Source organism: Miniopterus natalensis, chromosome 2 (assembly GCF_054644295.1).
Source record: "Miniopterus natalensis isolate mMinNat1 chromosome 2, mMinNat1.hap1, whole genome shotgun sequence".
Taxonomy (NCBI): domain Eukaryota; kingdom Metazoa; phylum Chordata; class Mammalia; order Chiroptera; family Miniopteridae; genus Miniopterus; species Miniopterus natalensis.
The window spans coordinates 98,509,085-98,534,851 of record NC_142082.1 but is presented as its reverse complement, the minus strand read 5'-3'; the positions used below and the strand labels follow the sequence as shown (position 1 = coordinate 98,534,851).

At 38.7% G+C, this 25,767-nt stretch overlaps 1 protein-coding gene across 2 annotated transcripts; it reads right to left on the bottom strand.

Moving 5' to 3' along the window:
• Positions 1–251: 251 nt before the first annotated feature.
• On the bottom strand, positions 252–24,922 carry HSPH1 (heat shock protein family H (Hsp110) member 1). 2 transcript variants are annotated; one of them, XM_016213577.2, is made up of 18 exons: positions 24,601–24,922; positions 21,846–21,903; positions 19,446–19,586; positions 18,616–18,738; positions 16,656–16,755; positions 15,045–15,178; positions 14,361–14,605; positions 13,505–13,733; positions 12,245–12,351; positions 11,876–12,009; positions 9,301–9,509; positions 7,641–7,772; positions 4,955–5,092; positions 3,908–4,033; positions 2,655–2,762; positions 2,436–2,555; positions 2,056–2,217; positions 252–1,137 (listed from the first exon to the last, which is right to left on the bottom strand). In XM_016213577.2, the coding sequence occupies exons 1-18, from the start codon at positions 24,705–24,707 to the stop codon at positions 928–930; spliced, it is 2,583 nt and encodes an 860-aa protein (XP_016069063.2). In that variant the 5' UTR covers positions 24,708–24,922; the 3' UTR covers positions 252–927. The 2 variants fall into 2 exon arrangements, with proteins under 2 accessions (XP_016069063.2, XP_016069062.2); XM_016213576.2 differs by lacking the exon at positions 7,641–7,772 and having other exon boundaries at positions 24,601–24,723.
• Between the last annotated feature and the right edge of the window lie 845 nt (positions 24,923–25,767).

Genomic DNA, 25,767 nt, shown 5'->3' with positions numbered 1-25,767 from the left:
TATGCAACAGGAGTCAATGCTTTTTTCAGGTGGTAGATTATAAATTATATTCAACTTTACAGTTTAAAAATTTTAAATATGATAAAGATATGCTACTTTTCTATCAGTAGAAAGTCACTTTCGTTTAGAAAAGTGACAGCAGATGTAAGCAGCAGTAAAAGAGAAACAGTAGTTTTCACAGTGACTTCATTTCTGCTGTAATAGTTTATACCACTCTTCCCTAATCTATTTTTAAGTCAGTGACAAAACCGTTTAGAAATGACACCATAAGATGAACTTTATTTTAAAGCTCATAAAAGGCTTCACAATACCAGTAACACACAGAACCCACATTTCTTCCCTTTGACACCTTCACATGACAGTGTACTGTGTAACAAGAGATACATTTGAAAGATTTGTTCTGCATGCTGCTAACACATTTCACTAGCGTTTGCATTACTCAATGAATTTTAATATCAAAGCAAAAAGTCATCTTCTATTGAACAGAATTTTAGAAAGCCCTTGTGAAATCAGACTGTCTTGTTTATAAACATCCACACACATGCTGAAATGGAGAGCAAGATGCAAGAAAACTACCTTGGCAGGAACAAATGCTTAACAATTTTACCCACGACCCTCTTGAACAAGCAGTACAGTTTGTTTTAGCTTCTCCAAAAGACAAATCAATTTCATCCTCAGTGATGCAAATGGTAATACTGCACAGAAGCTTAGTATGAATTCACAATTCCACAGGAATCTGAAAGTTACCAAGGCAATTTTCCCTTTTAGGATCATAAAGACTACAGACTTAAGCTTTTTCTTTTTTCATATAGTACACAAAAGTTCTAAACATCCTTAAAAAAGAAAATATAAATAGTCTTAGTATGTTATATAGAGTCACATACTACAGCAAAAATATTTTATTAACTGGAGCCAATTTAATGTTATCTAGTCCAAGTCCATATTAATGGAACTCTTCTCGTTAGGGTAACATTCACCATTCTGATGTGGAGGTTCAGCACTGAAATTATTTTTGCCTTGATCTAAATCGTCTTCCTTTTTATCAGTATTTGGGCCATTTGGAGTTCTTTCCAGTTTCGGTGACTCAATTTTTGGTTTGGGTTGTGTTACAACAGGTTCACAGGTGTTATTCAACTCCTAAGAAAGGAAAACAAAACTAGTAATCAGATTGACTCAGATCCACTCATTTTCAATTACTTCCCGACATACTTGAACCAATACTTTTCTACCAATTCCAGTTATACATATCTCAAAGAATCCCATTTACTCCTTATATTTGCTTAAAACTACAGCTTGAAACCTGATGGAAGAGAAGCGAATGTTCTCCGATGATGTCTCAGGGACTTGCTAGGTAGTCACACATTATACTCCTTGTGACAGTATTAAAATCTAGGAATTATGATCCCCACTGATGGAAGGGGGAAATGGTTCAGAGAGGTAAAGTAACTTTGCCTCAAGATCAAAAAAACCAAAGAGCTGGAATTCACTGAAGCCCGCTGACTTCAAAAGCTCACGTTTCCTTAATCTTCAAGGTGTCTGAATATTCTTCCAGACAGAAAGCAGTTCCTTGGGTATTTTTCCCCCCAACTCGCTTCAAGCCTCATGCACTTGGCAAGGCCTTCCCTGACAAAACCCTAACCTGGGCCTCTCCACTGTCCAGAGTTTCCTAACCCCTTCTGACTCTTTGTACCATCAGCACTTTATGAGCCATCTCATATATTGCCATATGTGTTTATTGTCAAGTCTTCCTCATACTAGCAGGTGACTTCCACAGGCAGTGACTTCCTTTGTACACTGGAAGTTTAGCTACCTGGCACAATGACTGGCACATGGCAGGGGCTCAACAAATGCATTTGTTGAACTGAATGAATAAAAGGAAATTTTATAGAAACTTATAGTCTTCTAAATTTTGTGATATCAATAATTAACCAAGAAATCTGATTTTGGTCAGGAAGAGGTGAAAAATTTATAGGAAAAATGGCCATGTTTAGGGTTTAAGTGATTACAACTTGGGCCCCTAAGAAAACACAGCAATGAATAGATAACAACACTCACCTTTATTTTTGCTTTAATTTCCTGAGCACGTACAACTGGATCCTGGTCCAGACTCTTTCTACCCTGGGCGTTCATGATGTTATTCATCCACTCCATCACTTCCTTCACTGACTTCTCGACCTTCTTCATTTCAGACTCATCAATATGATTGTATTTCTCATCCTGAATAAAAAAGCAATGCCCATGCAGTAGAATAAAGTATTTAACAGTGACAACTGACTTGACAAAATTTTCTATGAAGTTCAAATCTACCTCTGGTCTCAAATACCAAAAACAAGTTTCTCATTTAAGAACATCATCTGTTCACCATTAAGGTTCCTCAACTTCAATACCAGCTTATTAAAACCTACGATCCCCTCTTCCATTGCATGATGACTTACACTCTTCCTGAAGTCGGCTGCTATCTTGGCATAGTGCTGCAGCCTCTGGCCTAGTTCTTCAAATGCTTTTGGCCGTTCCTCAGCTTCTTGAAATCGAACTTTAACTGGAGTGCCAATTTTCTAAAACAAATGTAAAAAATTAGTTATTGCCATAATCATATTTTAAAAGTCTATGTCTAAAGCACAGGCATTGCTTCCAGAGGGGAAAGAAGGGCCTACCATTAATTCTTCCAGTTTGTCCACATAGGCTTGTTTCACTTGGTCCTCTCCTTCCTCATAGAGCCAGTCCTCAGTCTCTGTGAGCAGTTGCAAAAATTTTTGATGGTCCTGTATGTGAAACATGAGAACCAACGTGGCGGAAAGTGAGTCAGAAATGTTAAAACACCAAGTATCTGCTCTTAATTCTAGGAAGGCACTTGGATCAACTGGATTCCCTTCACTAAAAAGTATCAAGGAGCAATATACTCTACTACCAGCCCCATACAGTATTTCACACGAGGGATTGACAGTTATTCTTTGGCTTCTCTTTTACACTGGGACATTTGGGAATTTTTGGTGAATCATTCTTACTGACTTACAATACTGTATCTTAGAAGTCCAGTTATGGACAGTTTCCACACTGAAACCTGGGCATGGAAGAACAATTACCTTCCCACTCTTCAAAATAACTAGGGAGTGATTAGAACCTTTCTAATCACTTCCACAACTGTTGAGTACTGAAAGGGAAACTAGACAAGCTGACCAGTCATGCACTGAACACATGAAAAACTTATTCCTACTCAATTTGTACAAACTACGTACTGCTACTCTAGCTGGAGGAGGTCTAGCCTGGTTTGGGCTATCTCTACCTCAGAATCGCCACCATAACCAATCTAGGAAATGTTAGGGCAGAGCCAAGAACTGAAATACCACAAGAATCACAGGACTAAAATAGACTCCTAAGTTTAAATTCTTTTAACTTCAGAATTAATCCTTCAACCATCCTAGATCTCTATCTAGCCAATTTTTTTCCAAGTTCCATCTTTCACAGTTGTGCTTCTGGAATTTACTCAGAATCCTACTGGCTTTGGAAGCTTAGACAAGGGCTAAGGGAAATGGGGGCTGACAAACTTTGGACTGGGTAAACCAGTTTTTTGGGATAAACAATAAGAGCAAACAAGTCATAAAAAACTTTTCTGAGGTCTTTGAAAGCAAGGATTTTCTATTTATCTTTATAGCCTCTGTGAATGTCACAGACTGAATTTGACTGGATTTTTCTTTTGGATGATAAAAACCAAAGAGTCATTGGTATAAACTAGATAGAACAAAACTGCACATCATTAGTGAGCCTCTCTCTAGGACTTTGTTTATACAATTTCCATTTCAAGTTGTTTTGTTTCCAAAAGGCTCATTACATAATCTAGTAGAGATTCAAATGTTAAGTTTGATATTAAACACTTTATAGCTGGACAAAAACTGGGCTGTAAACATACCTGCTCACAGATGAATTTTTCATATGGTCCACACAGCTTGTCCCGGAACTCATACACATATTCCTCCACTGCATTTTTAGCATCGTTTCTTTCCTTCTCCAATTTATCCTGCATTATCATCTTACCCTATGAGGAAACAGAAAAGGTTAATTTCAGCCTTCTGTTTCCTGTAACGAATTATACCAAAAAAATTAGTGTTAACAGTTCTAAATTATACCTCATAAAACTCTTATAACAAACCCGACAAAGTTCTTCATTTTCTAACATTATATAAAAAATTCCATAGCTTTCTCATTTGAGATTTAATACTAAGAAAAAAAATCATTCCATAGATTTTATATTGTTTTCTTTTATGGAGTTATATGGCTTTCTCATATTGGGGTTAATATTGGCCAACAGATAATGATTAGACCACTCTGCCACATTTAAAAATCAAGGATAAATTAATTATAGCCCATTTACTTATATCTATTGTTAAATAAATTTCTAAACACAATGTTCCCATTCGAGTACAGAAAAACTGAATTTTAATTATTTCACACACTCTAGACTATAGAAAAGCATGTTTTAACAGAAATATTCAGTGTGGGCTGAAATACCAATTGCATTGTAAATACTGGCATCCAATTTCTTCACAAGGGCTTGGGCAATCAATTTTATACCAAGCAGAATGGTATAGATCTCTTTTTTCACAAGGATGCAAAAACAAACAGAATTTGTTAAAAAAAATTAAACTAAGCCCTGGCCAGGTAGCTCAGTTGGTTGGAGAATCACCCTGATGCACCAAGGTTTCAGGTTCAATCCCCAGTCAGGACACATACAAAAATCAACCAATGAATGCATAAACAAGTGTAACAAGTTGATGTTTCAATCAATAAAAAAAATAAAACTGAAAAGCCACTGATTTTGGTTTCATCCTATCTCTAAAACTGGGTAAAACCTGGGATACTGAAAAGGATTATAGTCATTTACCTAGAAGAAATATGAGCAATGTGTTCAAACAACTAAACATATTCCAAAATAAAAATATTTATTGAAACTACCTACCTCTGTTTCGATGTACATGTTAAGCAGATCTCTCCCCAGCTGCCAGACCAAGTTGGCCTCAACAGGCAGCTCCACATTCACCACCTTGATTTTGGGTTTTTTAGCTTCTGGAGGCTGGTCAACTTTCTTTTCATTTGCCTTGGGAAGGTGGGTAAAAAAAAAAAAAATTCTTAAATAACCCTTGAAAAACAAAACAAAACTCCTTATCATACTTGATGACACAGGCAAAAATAAAATCCCTGCAACTGTGAAGTCGGAAGAGTATAAGGTCATCTGACTTCCACCCGCCTGTTTTAAATCAGGGCTGTAATGACATGTAAGCATGCCACACTCTCATTTGAGAATTCACCAGGACATTTCTTTCTTTGCATATTCAATTTAATCTCTCGTGCTAAAGCTTTTCTCCATTGGTCTTTATGTTTTTATCCCTTTAAGCAATGTTTATGGACTTTGAAGGATCAGAAGTATTATTAAATTGCTGCATCTTTATATTATAGTCTAGAACCTGACAATAACTGAAGATAGACTAACCAATGCTAGCAATGTCAGGGTCAGCCCTATCTCTTTAATATATAGACACCTAAGTCCTTATGTCCCAGTATTATACCTGCCTTAATTACAATTAGCACCACACTGACGAGTGCCTTTCAAAACATCCTACTGAATTTGGAGGTCACACACACACTTACATGTCTGTATATACACACATATCCTATTTCTACTACCTGCCTCTGAGTCGTATTGCTTCTCATAAGCAACTCCCCATGGTCAAGACATAAAAAAGTCTTAAAATAGCAAACAGAATGACGCAGCTAGTGCTAAGAATTTATTGTAGGTTTTTCAAAATATGTACATACAGGGCTAAAAAAGTAAGCATATCCTACGGCCTTTAATTTTCCAAGCCTTTTCTGTGTATTTCCTTTCTGCAGGTTCCCATTTGAACAAGTGACGAAGAACACAATATAGAAAACAGACTAGAAGATAACAGGGGGTATACCACACACTCTGGTTGGGTGGTTTGGTAAAGTAGGAAGAGATCCAGCCCACAGATCAAAGCAAGCACTGCCAATGGATAATTTTGTGGAGCTATAAAGGATGTTAAAATTCTAGGCAGTTTATAGAAAAAAAATGGGACTTGAAAAGGGTTCGATGGTTTGCCTAAAATTGCAAAGATAGAGATGGGAAGAGAACTCTTGTTTCCCAGACTTCTACTTCAGTGCTCCTTAGAAATCCCACATCTCTGAACTGCTGTAAGCTGTAATCACTAGCAATGACCCAGTCACTCTGTCTGCACTGTCTTCCTCCCTCTAGTGCACAGGAGAACCCCCCAATATTCTATGCATGCTCTGGGGGCATGAACCACAAGAAACACAAATGGATCAGATGATATCTACACTTAGCAAAACACTGGAGAGCAACAGATACTTGGGAAACAAATGGATGACAATCTGTGTCTGGCAGTTAAGTCAGGATAAGACTATCTGGCAATACAACATTAAACCAACTACTGACAAAACCAGTATGTCACAACATGGCATTCGATGTGGCATGCACAAGGAACCCACCAAGGGGGTGTGTGAGGGTGTTCCAAAGGGCCCAACGCTGGTGCTTCCCCCTACAGCTAAGAGCATGAGGTGCTACCAATGGCATGTTCCAGACAGGTATCAGTATCATTGGCACCATCAGTTAATGCTCAAGGTAAGTGAGGGGAGTGATGCTGAAACCAAGGAGCTGTTACCACAAAGGAAGCAGTGCTGCTCCACTGGCATCATTAACTCTAGCAGAAGAAAATGAGGAAAGCTTCCAGAAACCAGAACCAGGACCTACGACTCAAATCAGGACCCCCACAGGAGCAATCAGAGCACGTGGACATTAAATACTGGAAACTTCCTCCAAGTGTAAAACTTATTTTGACCCCAGTGAACAATTCTGTAATTTGTCAAGGGTAAAGAATTCTACCCTCACAATGAGAAAGCCAAACCACTAATGGAAGGTTAAAAATTTACATGCAACTTGCATAAGGAATGAACTTCTGCAAAGCAGAGTGATCTGGAGAAATAACCTGACCATGAATTTTAAAGATTATCCACCTGACCATGAATTTTAAAGATTTGATTGGAAAGCATTTTTAAAGGGACACAACACAACTATTTAATTTAGCTTCCAACACATACTGTGGAAGCAGGGAAAAAGAACAATTACTTTGAAAAGCAACCTGGTTATTTACAGATCATCCTAATTAATTTATTCAAATTTGACAGGTTATTTGAAAGGAGGAGAAAGTTTACTAGACTCCTGTAGCCCATGCATTTATCATGAGGCTAATTCAAGTGGAAACCAATCACACAGCCCTGGGATGTATCTATTTCTGCTCTTCGAATTAGCAGGTACCTCTGGCACTAGAGAAGACAACCAACGCTATGTGTTCATCTCTTGTTGCTTGGTGTGGCAGTAAACCAAGAGAAGCCTTCAGGTCTAAAGCAGGATATTCAATTCCATTAGTTGAGCTTGAGTACCTTCAACTGGTTTTAGTTGAAAATACATAGAAAATCAAGAGGAAAAAAAATCCTACATAGACTGAATAAAACAATTTGGTACTTGTTCTTGAAACTGCAGGTTTAATGATATTATTAATGATCACATGTTGCAACATTGTCCAATGGAATGAACTAGAAGCATCACTCACTTTGTCAGCATCTGGGGTTTTGTTCTCTTCTGAGGTAAGTTCAGGTGAAGGGGGAGACTGTGAGGTCTGTTGACCATCAGTTTGTACCTGGGGCTGTGTTCCAGCTTCACTGCTGTCTTGCTGGACATTTTTCTGAAATGAAAGCCCAGGCACAAAGGATGTAGAAAGCAGGTGTACTAGATAAATGTAAAGGTTACAGGGTACCCGAGACAGTACGCTCAATTTCTAAAATCTTAACAAGTGGGGAAAGACACTGGATATAAGCAAAATGAACACAAAATATCTGAAAACTTCTTAGAAATTTTAAATCTATAAAAAATTATTTGAATGACAGCACTTAATATAGTTAAGTAACACAAATAGTAGGCATTTGGATTGATGTGATGACAATAACTCTCTTCTAAGAAACTTCTACCTACCCTTGTACAGATATCAACTATCTCGAAAGCAAAGGAAATAGGTTTACTCCAGGCCTGTCCCAGAAACAAGCTTACAAAACCTAATTTCACCAGGAGCCATCATGCATGTGGACATATATCCATTTCAGTGAACTGAACAATTACATGAGAGCCAACCATCAGTATTCTGGGGCTCATCGTGAAAACTCATGGGCATGCAGACCCTCTGTCCCCATCGCTTGTGGTCTGACTAGTTACAACCAAATGACCTCAGCATAAAGATTATACGCTACACGGTAGTGACCTCAATCTTCCCTGCCCACCCACAAGTCTCTCATGTTTTTCTGTCAGAGCTTTGAGATTCTAAGGCAGACACATTGACACTGAAGTGTTCAGAAGCCAGGCACTACTGATATGTCCAGAAGGTCCTAACAGACTGACACAACAGGTATTAGAAAACTGGTGTCTGTAGCCAAATGAGAAAGCACATGGCCCTGGTCATTCTATTAATTACACTAAAGTTTTTCTAGATGAGAACAACACTAAAGCCCAGACATTAACGTTTCTTACTTGTTCTAGAAATAGAGATCTCTGACCACTACTCTCACATCTTAATGAAAACACTGTACTGCCTGCCTCCTCATTTAAGCTATTTCTGATTATTACTCAGAAGTAAATTTAATAGCTGATCTATTTTAAAGTTTCTTAATGTTCCTCTGTTGATCACACAGTACTAACACTCATGCTAAAGGAAGTCTAAATTAAGAACATGAGTAGTAACAACTTTCTATGTTCCAGAAAGACACTACTCTTTCTTCCTCCTACAATATAGCAAACCATGAAAATAAAAGCAAGTAAGTTATAAATTACCAAAGCCAATTTTGACATTCAAAAAAAAAATTTTAAAAATCAGCATTAATATTTGGTCTATATTTCACCAAAGTTTTTATAGTAGTTTTTCCCCCCCTTAATCACCAGTCAACATTTGACTTCGCAATATGACGTTTCTGTCTTTAAAAAAAATAACTCAAAGAAACTTTACTCCAATTAAATTGTCATATGCCAGTTCAAATTAAGCTACACAGGTTAATCATACTTCACCATGTTCCAGGCTGTATATTAACATTATATAGCAATTGCTAACTATCATCATTATCCAAAATGCTAATCAAAATTAAGCAAAATCTATTTCAACCCTTCTCCTATAATTTAGGATTAAGTCAATTCTGTATTCAAACTCAAAGGCTCATCCACAAACTTACCTCAGTGTCTGGGTTTTCTGGAGGTCTCTGGCTCTGACACTCTATATCCGCTTCAACAGAAGGCAATTCACTGTCTTCGGCAGGGACTTTCTCTACCATAGACGCTGTAGAGATGGTGAAAATGCCATGGGTGTTGACTCGCACTTTCACTTTCACTCTAGATTTTTCTCCATCTTTCTGTGCAGAAACATTCTGAACTATGAAGCGGCCTGAACAAAAATAAATCGACAATTTTAGAACTGAATCTACATCCCTGTAAAGAAAACAAAGGCTTCTTCACCCTGGCCAGTGTGGCTCAGTTGTCTGGGCATCATCCCATACACCAAAAGGTTGCCTTTCCGGGTCAGGGCACATGCCTCGGTTCCAGGCTAGATCCCTCGGTAGGGGGTGTGCAGGAGGCAGCCGATTGATGTTTCTCCCTCTCCCTTCCTCTCTCTCTAAAAATCAATGAAAAAGTCTTAAAAAAAAAAGACCAAAAAAAAAAAGACAAGGCTTCTAAGAACTTAAAGCTTCAAAGTACTGCTATTCCAAAAATCTCATTTTCTCTATCAACTGAATTAGTCTTTTAATGTATACTATAAGCATAACTTCTTAAAATACGTAAGTCTCCAGTATAATACTTGGGATTAGTCTAAATATGCCATGAAATGTCCAAAGGCCAAGAGCATATTTGTGACTATCTTTACTTAACAATTATGACACAGCCACTATGTGTAAAACACTAATGACTAGTAGTCACTGCCTCCTCTCATCCTACTTGTCCAGGCAGGTGAGCACAGCTAGAGGTGAAAATCCATTAGCAAGTGAAAGGTTGATGGTATCAGGCCTTGCTGCATTTTCATCCTACGGGGCTTTCAGAGAATATGTTTTTTCTGATTGAATAATCAAAACAGTGTCCTAAGTTTTAAATAGGCAAGGTAAGCTATAATATTTATCAAAGCCTTAAATTTTTATGCACAACAGAGTAATTCCAGAGTACTACCACGGAGAGTTGAATGCTCTGGCACAGACAATCTGGGCTTGAATACTGGCTGTGTGACTGGCTACAAGTTACTTGACCTTTCCATGCTTCTGTGGATTGAGCTGGTGTTTATAGTGAGCATGGAAAACTATGGAACCAAGAACTGTCAGTGACCATCTCCACCAATAATATTGTTACCCCAGAGATCACTAAACCAAAATTAAGTATTATGAACGTATTATGTGCAAAACACTATATGGGATTTAACAGCCTTGTATTTAAGGTGCTGTCTACACAAACACACAGACAGTTACAGGTTTAACTCCCAGGACAGTGAGAGATGTTGGAATAGACCTTTGTTAATGATTAATTCAACAGTTCAGGAAATAACTGCCATTAAGAACCATTTAAAGAACAGCATTTACTATATGGTATCCAGGAAGGCGTGTGTGCGGGGGGGGGGGGGGGGGGGGGGGGCAACGGAGGGAGGGATTTCTTTAAATATGCGCAAGCTTTTTCAGCTTGGGTGATAATATAAAAAATTTGGTGCCATGCTAAAGTGCTTGGATTTTATCCTCAGCACAACAGAAAGTTAGGCATAGAATCTGGCCTGTCAAAATTTTAGTCTATATTCAACACTTCCTCAAACTAACTTCTTCCCAATAAATTTGTAAAAACTGTTAAAAAAACAAAAACAACTCCTGTGTCAGAACATTTTAAATTTTAAGGAGTAAAATACACAACTGGCCAGGCCAGACTAGACTCCTTCCACAATTTTGTTATGAAAAGCGGTGGGTAAGGGTGAGTCCTGAAAAGATCTGGCAATATTGGCAAATTCTACCCACAGCCTGGGAAAGAGATACGGCCACTTAGGAAGATGTCTGAGACTCTCCCACAGATTTCTAGAGTTACTGTGGATCAAAATAGATGGAGAAGGTCAAGCCTCTCAAAGAAAAATGTACCAAAAAAAGTACTTTTTAAAATACGAAAGTAGCCCGGCGGGGCGTGGCTCAGCAGTTGAGCGTTGACGTAGGATCCAGGCAATCGGGGTTTGATTCCTGGTCAGGGCACATGCCAGGGTTGCAGGCTTGATCCCCAGTCAGGGGCATGCAGGAGGCAGCAGATCAATGACAACTCTCTCATCACTGATGTTTCTCTCTCTCTCTCTTTTCCTCTCTCTGAAATCAATAAAAATATATTTTTAAAAAAAATAAAATAAAACATGAAAGTACGTTTGAGAAGTAGCTCAATGGTTGCTAAGGTGTTAAATTAGAAGTAACACTCTGCAAGTCATGTTTCACCTAGAGGAAAGATTAATGTTAAAAGTAGGTGGTAATACCTTAAATATAGACGATATCAGAATAGGAAAAACACGTAAGTGTTCCTAAATATAGATCCTTAGAAGTATCAGCAGCACTAACTAGCAAGACGTTTCACCTCTGTAGGCCAGTTTATTCATCAATAAAACAAGGAAATTTCTCCAACACCATCATCCTAAATCAAAAATGCCTTCACTTGGAATTATGTTCCACTCAACATTGCTAGGAAAAAGTTTCAAGATTGTACACTAAGTTACGTCTTTAAGGAGTAAATACACACAGTTAATTGCTTTACCTATTTTTGCTTCTGGATATGGAACTCCTTGAGGATCAGAATAGAAAGCTTCCAGTTCAAAAGGCCCGCTTCTCAAGAAGGTGAGGACTTTGGAGAAGGGAGCAGCATGGTTTCGACCGAACACTTCATGAACACTAGAGGAAGGAAAGGCAGTCAATGTGTCAAGTACTTAAGCGTATTGTGCTACACAGACAGAACAGGTACATTCCAAAATCTGTATCAAGTCTATCTCACCATTTACAACACCAAAATGACAGAAATACTTTGATAGGTTTGGTTGTTGAAAAATCCCAGTTAATCAGACACACTACCATAAATGTCACTTTTATATTAAAATACACTATCTGAAAGTTATTTTCTGATACATACCCTTCAGTGTCTTCTGAATCGTGGCTCCAGACCAGAGATATTGGAAAAGGAACTGCATCTATGACAGAAAACTCTCTAACTTTAAATGCTGGAGACAAAATTGCACTCTTCAAAAAAAGACAGACAGAAAGGAAGAATTATTATGAGCACATGAATAATTCCACTCACCTTTTAATATAAAACTCAATTCAAATGGGATGGGTAAGCTTAACTTCAAATTCAAAACTGCTGCCCAGCTGGGCATGGCTCAGTGGTTGAGCATCGACCTAGGATCCAGGTGATCAGGGTTCAATTCCCGGTCAGGGCACATTCCCGGGTTGCGGGCTTGATCCCCACTCAGGGGCATTTAGGAGGCAGCCGATTAATGACTCTCTCATCATTGATGTTTCTATCTCTCTCTCTCTCCCTCTCATTTCCTCTCTCTGAAATCAATAAAGATATATTTTAAAAAAAACAAAAAAACCGCTGATAGTATGTCAACTATAAAAACTTCCCAGGTTTCTGGGAATTAGAGTTAGCTAAGGAGGCATAATCCATTATTAAGGAAAAAGCAAAAACTCCATAATGGGTGATATGATGATACAATAGATAATCAGTAATAAGTAGCTACATGTTCTTACCTTTTTTAAATTCTAAGAAGTAGTCGGTCTAAATACCCTTGTCCACAGAATCTCGCTTTATACTAAAAAAACTGTGCTAACCACGTCAAAACTCAAGCATATTAACTTGAAACTTTAGTTAAAACTATTTGACTACAATGTCCTAAATATAAACCAGTATTAATTTTTTTTAAATCAATAACTTCTAGATTTGGTGCTTTTGCTTCGTCAGAGGCCTCTTAGTGCCTTCTTACTTGATAAGTAGGTTAAAAGCAATTTGGAGGGGGAGAAGCTCTTTCCTAAAACCAGTTAACAAATACCCTTAACCCTGAAATTTCTCCCCATCAATTCTGCATTACACCAGATTGCCATATGAATTCCCTCCTATATGCTTTGTGACAACTGTGACCCCCTCCCCACTGCAGCTAATTTCCGCATAACAGCCATTTTCTGTGACATCCTAGAATGATGCCAGTTCCTCATCCCCAGTTTGAGAAACACTAGCTCCGTAGTTCCTTTAAATATCCTGTATCTTCTCACTATACAGCCTTCCGGACTTATTTAAAAGTAACTCCTGTGTGATATCTAATTAGGCACACCACAATGCAATGATGTGGAAGAGACTATGGGATGAGCCCAGAGCAGGGCTTAGGAAGCATACCTGCAGTGCACAGCCTCTGGCAACTGCTTCATCTGCATTGAGTGTTGTGCTAACATCTTTTCCAAAGAATTTGGCAATTTTTTCTTTCACAGCTGGAATTCGTGTAGTGCCTCCAACTATCTCAACAGCACTCACATCTTCTACTTTGAGCTGAGTCTGTTCCATCAGTGAATAAAGGGGAATTTCTATCTTTTGCAGGAGTTCAGCACAGAGTTCTTCAAATTGTGCCCTTGGTGAGTAAGAGAAACACTTTATAAATCTTTGAAAAATCACCTAAAAGCCAGTATCTTGCTATTAAATAATAAATCTTATCAACCCAATGAATTTCATTTTTTTTTAAGTCATATACCCTGGACTGCACATGGGCCAAGTTTAACTGTATTGTTGTAATTTGTAACTTTTAAAAAAATAAACATACAAAACAGGTGCAGAAAGGGGATGGAGGAGAAAAATCAGTTCTACTGGGTATCACTGGAAGAACTACTTTTACATTAAGACTGACATTTTACTCCTAAATGTTTCATGTGACCCATTTCTCAATTCTCTTAACATGTATTTCCATTGACTTCAAAACCTTTCTGTGAAGTATTTGGTGAAACCACTATTCAATTACTGGCCCAGAAGTACTAAAAAGTGGAAAGCCCCTAAAAGACTTTCATCACGAGGTGCTTGGCAAAGCTCTTTCTAAATACCCTCTTTGCAGAAGTGCCCCTACCTCTAAGGATGCTCACAGTCTGTCCAGCAGGTAGCACACAACTGTGGGCCAAGATGCACAGCACCACAGCCAGAACAGACCCCTGAGCTCTAGTCCAGCCAGGGCCTCTTCCTATTTACTCTGGCAGAATTTAGAACACACCTGTTCATCTTTCCCAACACGTCCTGGTCATTCATGAAGCACTCAATGCTCAGTGGCAGGTCTGTGCTGTTGGAGCTCATTAGCTTTTTCAACTTCTCACACTCTTGATACAGACGAAGAAGGGATCGAATTTTGGATTTTGCATCCAACTTGTACTTAGTTTTAAATTCTGCACAAAAATGTTCTACTAACTTTTCATCAAAGTTTTTTCCTCCTAAGAAAGGATCAAAAGCTGTTCCCAGTACCTAATTTAGTTAAAACAATAAATAATCTGGTTATTTTCAATCATATTTTTTACTACAATCTTAAGCATTCCTGATCAAACAATTGAAGACTAATAGGTTCAATACTTCTATCTAAGTTACAACATGAAGTCCAAGTCAGTTAGGAGAAATGTAATTATAAAATTCAAATGAAATACTCTATCTCTAAGATAGTTTTGACTTTTAATGATTACACAGAAGATAATCTGAAAAAGCTTTTCTTGTCTAAGCAAGAATATTAAGAGTATGCCGAGACATCATCGTTATAAAGATCAACCTTGGGAACAATTCCTCATTCATACCATTACCCAACACTTCATTACCAAGAAGACCATAGTCAAGAAGCCCAGCAGCTTAAAGTAATGACAAATATAACACACTTAATAGGTTTTGGTCACTTAATTTAAATTTTTGACTTTACCTTCAATTTTCCCTTGTTAAAGGCACAGGCAGACACCTGAAAAGCTGAGTGTCCCATATCAACAAAAACCACTATCCGAGGTTTCTCATCCAGGCCTGGGAGATCGGGCTTATAAATTCCATAATTCAAAGCAACTACAAAATAATAAGTGAGTTTCAATTCTTTCCTTTACATTTTCTTTGGAAATTCATTGTTGTAAATGTAATTACACATGCAGGAAACTTGACTACATTTCAAACATTTAAAGCTGAACACACTGCTTTTATACCTGACTTTGTACTAGTTTTCTTGGCACTGATTACCCTTTTCTCATTTTAGAACAATGATGTATCACTTTTCAATATATGAAAAGAAATGATGGAGAAGACATACAATGACATGTAACCACAATAGTTATCAGACTAATTTCACAATACTCACATTTGAACCATGACCTGCCAGGAGACTGCTCATCCAGAAAAATTAAAAATACACAACTACAGTAACTCCAGTTGCTACCAATTATTTTTAGATCCAAGGCAAAATAACTGATCACCCTTAAAGAGTCTGTTAGCTTTTTCTCAACTTTGAAACTACTGTTTTCCTAAACATGTATACCTGAGAACATATCTTTATTGAAACTTTAATTAAGACTTAAAAAACTATTAGAAACATGCTGAAAAAAGTCTTGTTTTGCCTGACACTAACCTGTAACTATATTTTGTTAATCTGCAATCATAGTAAACTGATAAAAGCTCTAGGAGGAGGTAACAGTGACTGCTTTGCTCAACATTATATCCACACCTAACCCGATGCTTAGCAAACGGTATAGCTTAGTATTTGACAGAGATGAATGATTAATGCGTAATTACATATATTCAGGAAATATAGGAGGAAAAACTTTTTAACTACATCAGTAATTGTAGTCAAGGTAGTTGTAAAATCTGGAATCATAAGATTTTGGGAAAATTTGTTTCTAACTATAAAAACAATGTAAGAAAATTTAAACACTAAATCCAACACACCTAATTCAAAGAAAATATATACAGGGTGGAGCAAAAGTAGGTTACCATTGTTTGTATGAAAAATAATACAATAATTAATAAATAGCCCTAGCCATTTTTGCTCAGTGGTTAGAGCATCGGACCTCGGACTGAAGGGTCCCAAGTTCAATTCTGACGAAGAGCACGCACCTCAGTTGCAGGCTTGATCCCAGCCCTGGTCCGGGCGAGTGTGGGAGGCAACCAATCTCTCTCCCCCCCTTCCCACTCTCTCTGAAAAGCAATGGAAAAAAGATCCTTGGGTGAGGATTAAAATAAATAAATAAATAATAATACAAGAACAAACTCTGTGTTTTCTGTACTCACAACTATAAACTTACTAATGCTCCACCCTGTATAGATATGTAAAGGAATTTTCTAATGAAAGAGGTTCATAAATCTGACAGAGTGCCAATTTCTCATTAAATGTAAAAATCTGAAAAGCTGGAATTTGTGCTTTCAAACCTAACATGGTTTCTTAATAAACTGTATTTCTACATCAACGTGAAAAAGTTTTTAGTAATTGTTCCTGATGTCTTAACTCTGCGTTTGATAGTATAATAGTCACTCCACACAAAAAGTTTTTGCTTACCAGCTGTCATGTCATTCATGAGTCTTAAGCAATTTAGACCAACAATTTGCGCAGCATCTAATACTGATCGCCTCTCAGCATCTGTGAAGAAAGAGGGGACCTACAAACAAGGAAGAAAAGAATTTTAACATACTTAGAACACAAAAATATATACAAATTCCTTATAATCACTTTTAATAAATTTGGAACAGTCCAGCTAAATAGGTGCCTAGCCAAGACAGAAGACAGAACTTTAGGCTAAGTTTCTAGAAAGTTATTTAACATTCAGAATAGTAACTTACTTTTGAAAAGATTGCCCTCAACTTATATTATCAAAGTATTCTTTATTACAACCAAATTTTAACTCAAAATAAAAATTAATTAGTATTCATAGACATACTGAGTTATGTAAATCTAACAGAGCACTTTAAATTTCAGTGGATGAAATACCATTTCCAAATGTCTTAAATTTTTACTGACATTTGTAAATGATAATGCTAAGTCAACATTTAGTGTTAAATATAATTAATTATAAGTAAAGACTACAGAAGCTTAAAGATAACACAGAACTAATTCTAGCATATGCCACTGCCTTTCAGTTTTGCTATTCGTTGAGTTCAAGCATTAATATGGCACACCTTCTAATTCAGTAAACCTGTTAAGATTACAAGAACACCTGGGGGGGGGGTGCGGCTATTGATTTTCCTAAGAGGAAGAAGAGCAAATAGCTCAAGAGATGGAGTTTTTTATGGTGTTGAGTGACTGGTGCTTCTAGTTAGATTACTTTGAGCACTTTCTAGGACGGCATTTTAGCTGGGATACTCTTTAAGAAGGAGCATCTAACAATACATTCATAGGAGCACTTAACCAGAAAGCACCTAGGGGGAGACGTGGTGGATTTCACATTTTTCCCCTAAAGTATTCGTAGTTGCTTCAGAAAGAGACAAAGGCAAGAGCCAACGTGGGTCTCTGCTCACCTTTTAAATCAGAATACTGCTTTCATCAGTTTTTTTCCCCATCAAGTTAAAGAAAAATTAAAAAGGAAGGGAGGACCACCAATTTATAATTTAATTCTTTAATATGTAGTTTCTCCAAGCAACAGGCAGATATCCCTCTGGTAGATCCCATTCTGTCTTACAATGGCAAGAGGGGGAATTTTAGCCCTCTCTGTTCTTTCATATCCTATGACACACTGCCATAAAGGCTCTAACCAGTCTGGGCAGGCCACCCTACCCACGCTATAACACAAAGACCATGGTGTAGGTAAGTCCATTTATAGACAGTTCTGGGGCAGAGCAGAACAAGAAGTTACCCTAGACATTTGGGAGAACAGATTTAAAACTACCTTCTTGGTGTCCAAATAAAAGGTGGCTTTTGGCCCAGCTGGGTGTGGCTCAGCGGTTAAGCATCAACCTATGATCCAGGAGACCACAGTTCGACTCTCGGTCAGAGCACAGGCTTGAGGGCTTGATCCCCAGTGTGGGGTATGCAGGAGGCAACCAATCAATGACTCTCTCATCATTTGATGTTTCTATCTCTCTCTCCCTTCCTCTCTCTGAAATAAAGATATATTAAAAAAAAAAGGGGGCTTTTGTCCAGTTCAAATACTACCGGTAGGTTAAATTTAAAAAATTTTAATGCACTGGTTTTCAACTTGAGGGGTGGAATTCAGAAAAGCTCTCATGTATGTATACAACTTGTCTAACAGTGAAGTAACTATGAGAATATCCCCCATTCTACCAATCAGTCTGTATTTTCAAAAAGCCTCATAGGAGACTTTGATTTGCACTTCCAGTCGAAAGCCTTTACAACTTCTGGCTAAAAATACAACTCAAACCTCCTCTGAAATACTCCTATGTTAACAAAGTCCGTAGAATTTTAATGCCTAGTAACAGAACTGCTTTCACATACTGTATACCTGAGAGTAACATAAAGCACGCAAATTAAAATAAAACACACTGACTTGCTGAATTCTACTTACTGAAATAACACAGTCTGTTACTGGTTTCTTGAGGTTGTTTTCAGCAGTTTCTTTTAACTTAGTCAACAGCATGGCTGTTATCTGTTCCACACTAAACAGATGTTCTTCATCCATGTACATTACCTATGTTGAAGAAAGAAAATGTTTTAACCCGTGGTACTTAAAGCTAACTGTTAATAACAACTTCCAAATATTATTCCATAGTCTCTTCCAGAAAATCTCTATTGTTATAGCTGTTTAGGGAAGAAGAAGAAAAGGAAAGGGGGATGCAAAGGGAAGCAAAGAAAAAAGGAAGAAAGAACTTTACACTCTAGAGATAAAAAAAAACCCTAAGGTGGATTTTCCCCACCCAAAGTACTAGTCAAAACATTATAGAAGGTAGTAAATTTCCACTCTAAAGAGCTGAATCACTGGGATAAATATTATTTTGTGTGGGTCATAGGAGAGGAATGCCTCTGCAAGTTTAAAAAAAGATTTCTGGTTATATTACAAGATGGCTCTTCAAACAACATAACTGGGCTGCACTGGACAGACTTTTGTTTGACATGACAACACAATTTAGGTTTTTAAACACCACTAAATTTCAATTGCCAGGGAGTTACAAGAAACACAAATTAAGTTATAGCAGTATATACTGTTTGAATAATTTTCAAAGACAATTTAAAGATATACCTACAGTTTAAAAGAAGCTTGGTGGGAAAAAAGGAATAAAAGACCATATTGTCCAATTAAGAAATAAGAGTTAAATTTTCATTAAGAATTAAGTACCTTTCTCTATAGATAAGTTAATTTCCTATTAAGACTCTAACTTAGTTACTCAATTATATTACCTTTATTCCAACTCCACCATTTTTCATCGGAACCAAATCATAACTTAAGTTTTCCTTCTCTTTTTGAATGAAGGGGTCATTAAATGCTCGGCCGTGAAACCTCTTGAAGTTAGACACTGTATTGTTTGCATGAGTGATTTGCTGTACAAGAAATTAGAGATTTTAAGTTATTTTCTAATTTCAACACTTATTAGTACTTACAGCAATTTTACAAAAAAGTCCCTTGTAGAACACAAATCATGGGGATATAAGTAACTTTCCCAGAGCCCTGGATTTCCCCATCAATGAATCAACTTTATTCTTTCTCTTTTTCCTATAGGTAAGCAGTGAGAAAGAAGAGGCAGTACCATCACCAGACACTAAAACAGATTTCAAAACCTGCAACATAAACTTGAAGATGGTGAAACTATCACTAAAGCTCTGATGCACCAAGAAGTGCATCACTTTATTTTATTTTTGTTTCCCATTAAACTTGTTTTCTATCCACTGAATGAATAAGGAGATCTAGATGCTCTACAGTCAAATTACATTTTTTAAGTAGACTTCATTGTTATAGTCTAATAAACTACTAAGTGGCCAGAATAAACATTTTGGCACAAAATACATACAATGTACTTACCAGTAGCATACAATGCTAATTATCTATACCAAAAAGCAGAAGAGGTAAGGAAAATTCAAAACTTTCTGAATGACCTAACACTTTCAATTGCATGCACGTATTTTTTATGATTAGACTCTGGATTAAAAAGTCCCACTTCACAGCATTATTTCACTCAAAGACATCAGCAGAGAGAACCTTATTTAAAATACACAAATAATTAAAATAAAAGATTAAAAACTAAGACTTCTAAAGTTACTAGCTCAAAATTACCAAAATAATTCACCAATTACTTTTTTCTCTGATTTCTTTTAAAGGGAAGAATATAGCTTGGCAGTATGTTTTCAAACAATATTTAAGTATATTTATGACCTAAAATTCCTTGTGATTCTATAACTGAGATAAAGAATGTCTAGCAATCTACAGGCCAGATCTGAGACTCCATTGATTCTCCTCACATAACCACAAAAATGCAATAGAAGCTGTTTCTCTCCTTTCGAGCGTGTCATTTTGAGTATACAGACCTAGTTCTCTTCTCTCCTTTGTTTTTAACCTCTTTTGTCTTGTGTCTCTTTCAACTAACCATAATATAGTATTCAGGGTTTAGAAGTGTTTCTTTGTTAGCAGTACTATTTTTGTATTTAAAAGAATTTTTTCAGTATCTTTCTTAAAGCCACTCAAAAAGGAGTTAATATTTCATATTTTCCTTACTTTATTTTCTTCCTCAACTCCAAGAGTTATAAGGTGGGTCCAAAGTGGGAAGGACATATGTACATTTTCCAGTCCCATTAAGTGGTAACAGGTGAAATTAATTTCAATAGTTATTTAGCCTAATACACCTAAAATACTATCATCCCAACATATAATATAAATATTGGCGAGATACTTTACTTCAGTTTAAGTGTTCAAAATCTCATGTGTATTTTTACTTCACATTTCAATTCAGACTAGGCACATTTCAAATGCTCAGCAGCCATGTGTAGCTAATGGCTACCATGTAAGACAGCAGAGGTCTATACAAAAAGTTCTCCCAGTCCTACCTTAATTATTAAGTAACCTGAAAACACTTTAATATATATTTGTGTGTGTGTGTGTGTGTGTGTTTTACTGATTTCAGAGAGAGGAAGGGAGAGGGGGAAACAGAAAAACATCAACGATGAGAGTCACTGATCGGTTGTCTCCTGCACACCCCCTACTGGGGACTGAGCCCTCAACCACTGAGCCACACTGGCTGGGCCTGAAAACATTTTTAAACACACAGGACTTCTAGAAGGAATCTTTAATTCTTAAATAAGTGTCACGAGAAGCTTCACATAAATTATATAAATTAGAAAGCAGTGAAGTCACTAAAAATTAAGGCTGGCGAATTAGACAGTAAAAGTAGATGTTATCTGCCCAGCCCGCATGGCTCAGTGGTTGAACATCGATCTATGTATGATTCAGGAGATTTGATTCCCAGTCAGGGCACAAGCCCAGGTTGCAGGTTCAATCCCCAGTAGGGGGCATGCAGGAGGCAGCCGATCAATGACTCTCACCATTCATGTTTCTCTCTCTCTCTCCCCCTCTCCTTTCCTCTCTCTGAAATCAATAAAGACATTTTTTAAAAAGTAGATGTTATTCAATAAAACAAAAGGGAAAAGAAGAAAAAATAACCATCTAAGGGCTCATAAAGATAGTCACATTACATTTTTAAAACTCAACAACAGACAGGTTTAAGTATTTCATATTCCTGCATGCCCTTGAGATTTTACCTTAAAAACATCCCCCTTAAAAACTGACCAGAATTCTCTTAAAGAACATACCTGATTTTTGGCTGCAACTCCAATTGTTCTGTTTTTTGACCCAAATGATATGACTGATCTATAACAAATACAAAACATGTTTAAAAAAAGTTAAAAAAAGTAAATGTGGACATTTTTAACTGACAAGAGAGAAAATCTAATATGAAGTTCCTACCCATGGTTTGGAGCAGGGAGGGGCACAAATGCAGTACAACTTTGGAGTCTAAACTGGTCAAATACTCAGAGAGGGGTGCAGCAGGTGTAGCTCAGCAGTTAAGCATGGATCTATGATCTCAGAGATGGCAGTTCAATTCCCAATTAGGGCACAGGCCCGAGTTCCAGGCTCAATCCCCACTAGGGGGCGTGCAGGAGGCAGTCGATCAATGACTCTCATCATTGATGTTTCTATCTCTCTCTCTCTCTCTGAAATCAATAAAGATATATTTAAAAAAAATACTCAGAGGGAGTCTGTCCATTGAACTGCTACTGAGAATCCAATCTAGGTGGCAGTCCTACTCTCCTCCAAAAATAAAATTCTGCTCATGGCTCAGAGGACAGTTCCCATGTGTATTTTTACTCCACATTTCAATTCTCCAAGTCCCTAGTTATTAGGAGGTGGACATTAACTCTGAAAATGCTTTGAATAAAGGGTATTATTAACTTGGGCCTAGATAAATGATTAACAAAAAATATGGTGTAATTCTCCTTTTCAGTCACCAAATCTGGACAAATCTAAATATCATTTCTACTTCTATTGCTATTATAATACCATCTGCCTCTTTAGAATTAAGTTTTCCTATAAACCCACACATGTAGGCCTAAGTTATGCTTCTGGAGCTTAAAAGCCAAGTAAAAATGATTCAGAGAAGCACCACAGCAGAACTGAGTATAAACGCTGAAGGAAAGGCAGGAATAACCAGTCACATTAAGTCAGCTTTGAAGAGATGAAAAGTGACCTATAACTGTGAGACCGCCTTCCAGCAATGGAAATGGAGCATGGCAGAGAGCAGAGACAAACACAGGAAGAGTCAGGAGGTGGTAGGTGAATTAGATTTTAGATTCCAGGGCAGGTAGTTGTAATGGTAAATGAGATGAACAAAGTGGGAACATACTGAAGGCATTAAGTACTAGCCTAAATCAAGTTTAAATTTGGTCTAACACAAGCATCCTAGACCTAGATTTTCTGAGCAGGTGGCCCAGTAGCATCCCAAAAGCCACAGAAGTGTTCAAGCAAAGACTAGACCTTTTAAGATAACTTCCAAAAACAGGGTATCATTCTGAGTTCAAAGTAACTATATACTTGCACAGTGAATTTACTCATTTTCCAAGGAAAATAAAATTATATTAAATAGGAATTTATAAGTAGCCAATGCAATTGAGTCAAACATCTATTTTATCAAAAATATTAAAGGGAACTCCAATACTGCCCTCAGTTTACATTTTTGAGAGCCATACTTGTCTTTAGTTTTACAATGGTCAGGAAAACCATATAATCAATTTTTTCCTACTCTCAGTTGAACAGCTTTTCTTTCTTTTATAGGGATCAAAGAGAACAAAGATGTAAACTGCACCTAAGCACGGAAGCCTAAAATGCTGTTTTCTTTCTTACTATACTCCAAGTACAGAGCCCTTAGCATAGCAAAAATAGCGGGGGAAAAACAGGCTTTAGATTTGCAAATAGGTAGGTTCAAGGTATGCTAATGGAATAACAGTCTTCCCAATGCTGCTAGTATTGCCAAGTGTTTGCTTATTTTCTAATTTTCCATTCACTTTAATAAATATTCGTCTGCAGTCAGCCAGTCATTCTACCTTTCCGTTCAATGTTTCATTCTACGACATTTATCTTGGGTTTAAGGCATTTAAAAATAAACTAAGGCATTAAAAATAATAACCTACGTTAATTTCCCTGAGAAATAAGCATTTGTTTTCATCAATGCACATGCAAGGGTGTTTGCATTGTCTTTAGAAAATAAGCCCGGTGAAAAGGTTGCTATTTAAAATGTCACCCTTTGCCCACCCCATGCTGCTGCTGAATATTACATTTATCCAGTGACACCAATCCTATTAAGTGCTAGCACTCTAGCACAAAAGTAGGTAATTTTTACTTTCTCTCTTAAACTGAGCAAAATTAATAAAGAAATTAGAACAAGATTTAGGATTCCTCTTTCATAAAATGAGCAAAAACGACGTTTCCATCTTCCAGAATAATCCCAGGCACTGAGAAGAGTGACGTTAGTAACCAGGAGGGCGGGTAGGAAAAGGTAGATTCATCTACTGAAGGAGTGACTCTGCGGTTGCTAACAAGAGACCCCCGGCTCTCTGGACCAGCAGCGGCTGACAGGCTCTGGAAGGTTCCAGTTAATTTCGAGATTCACAATGCGGAAGAAAAAGCTCGGCAGCAGAGCTCTCGGAAGGAGGGGACCGACTGGGGGCGGCTCGGAGCAGCCGGCTGGTGGCCGGGGGCGGGCGCGGAAAGCGCTAGCTGCATGCAGCTCGCGGAAGAGGCAAGTCGCGGGCTCGGCCGCAGCCCGTCGCCCAGGGACGACCCAAGGCGACTCAACTCGCGTGGCCCCCGGAGTCACCCTCTATCCAGCTGGTGGGCAGGCATCCAGCCGGTCGGGCCCCCGGACCCCCTTAGCAGCGGTTGTCCCCTACGCCGCCCTCCATCCTCCTGGCTCTGGCCAGCCCGCCAGCCAGGAGTCCCTCGCTCTGCAGCCAGCTCCGGGCTACTTCCTTTGCCCAGGCCCTCTCCCAGCACCATGCAGGCTCCACTTACGGGGTGCACCGGTCGCTGAATTCATTGGCGATGGTCTCAATGCCCCCGGCCCGGGCCACCGCGATGTAGCAGCTCTGGGAGCCCACGTCCAGCCCCACCACCGACATGACTGGCTCGCGGTGCGCCTCCGCCCCGGGTCTACGTCCGCGTCCTCCGGCCGCCAAGCGGGACTCCGCTGGGTCCGACCGCTCCTCTGTCAATCGGGCGCCCCGGCTTCCCGGGGACAGCGGCGTTCGCAGAGGGCTCACCCGCAGGCAGGCGGCGCCGAGTATCCGCGGGCTGCTCCGGTGAATGCCTGGATCCGCAACCGCTCGCTCCCCGCTGAGCGCCGAACTACCGACTCAATAGGCGAGGTCTCAACTCCTCTGCCTTATGTATTGCACTGATCAGAACTTTCCAGAATCTGCGGCATTTACTCAGCGGCGCCTCCACCGGCCCCTCCACGTGCCACTTCCGCTTCCTCCTTCTCCAGCCTTCTCGAAAGATTCCACCCAATGGGGCCCTGGTCCCTGCGGGGATCACCGCCGTTGTCATGGCGCAGGTGAGCCGCTCCCGCGCTATTGGCTCAGCCAGCCAGGCCACCCGCCCGCGCCTCCCCCACCGTCCTTGCCCTAGGCTCTTTGCTCTTAATCCAAGGAGCGACGAAGGGCTCGAAAAATCATCATCTTCGTAGTATACTCGTGAGTAACGCTGCCCGACCCCTAGACCCTTAACGAGAGACTAAGAGGACCGAAAGCCATCCCTGAAGCTGAGGGGACGACCAGTTGTCAGGAGAGCATATCGGGAAATGCAGTCCGGCTGGGTGGCGGTGTGCGCCTTGCATGCTGGGACCTGTAGTCCGGGCCGCGGTGGGTGCTGGGACCTGGCTTTGTCTTGGGGAAGTCTCGCGAGAGCGGGAAGTTTCGCGCGCGTTCTGAAGCCCTCACTGTCTAGTGTTAAGTGCTAATTCTGTGCTCGTGTATGAAGTTGTCTCGGTTTCCCCAAACTGGTGGTTTATGGAGAAGGAATTTCCGTTTAAACCACGAGTGATAAGCACAGGGTTTCTGTTAAATGTTCTCGTATTCATCAGCAAGCAGGATATTCTTTTGTGGAATAAAATATGAGGGCTTTTTGTTGTTTTGTAAAAACCGCATTTTTGGATGTGGTGTGATTTGGAATTCTGAGGTA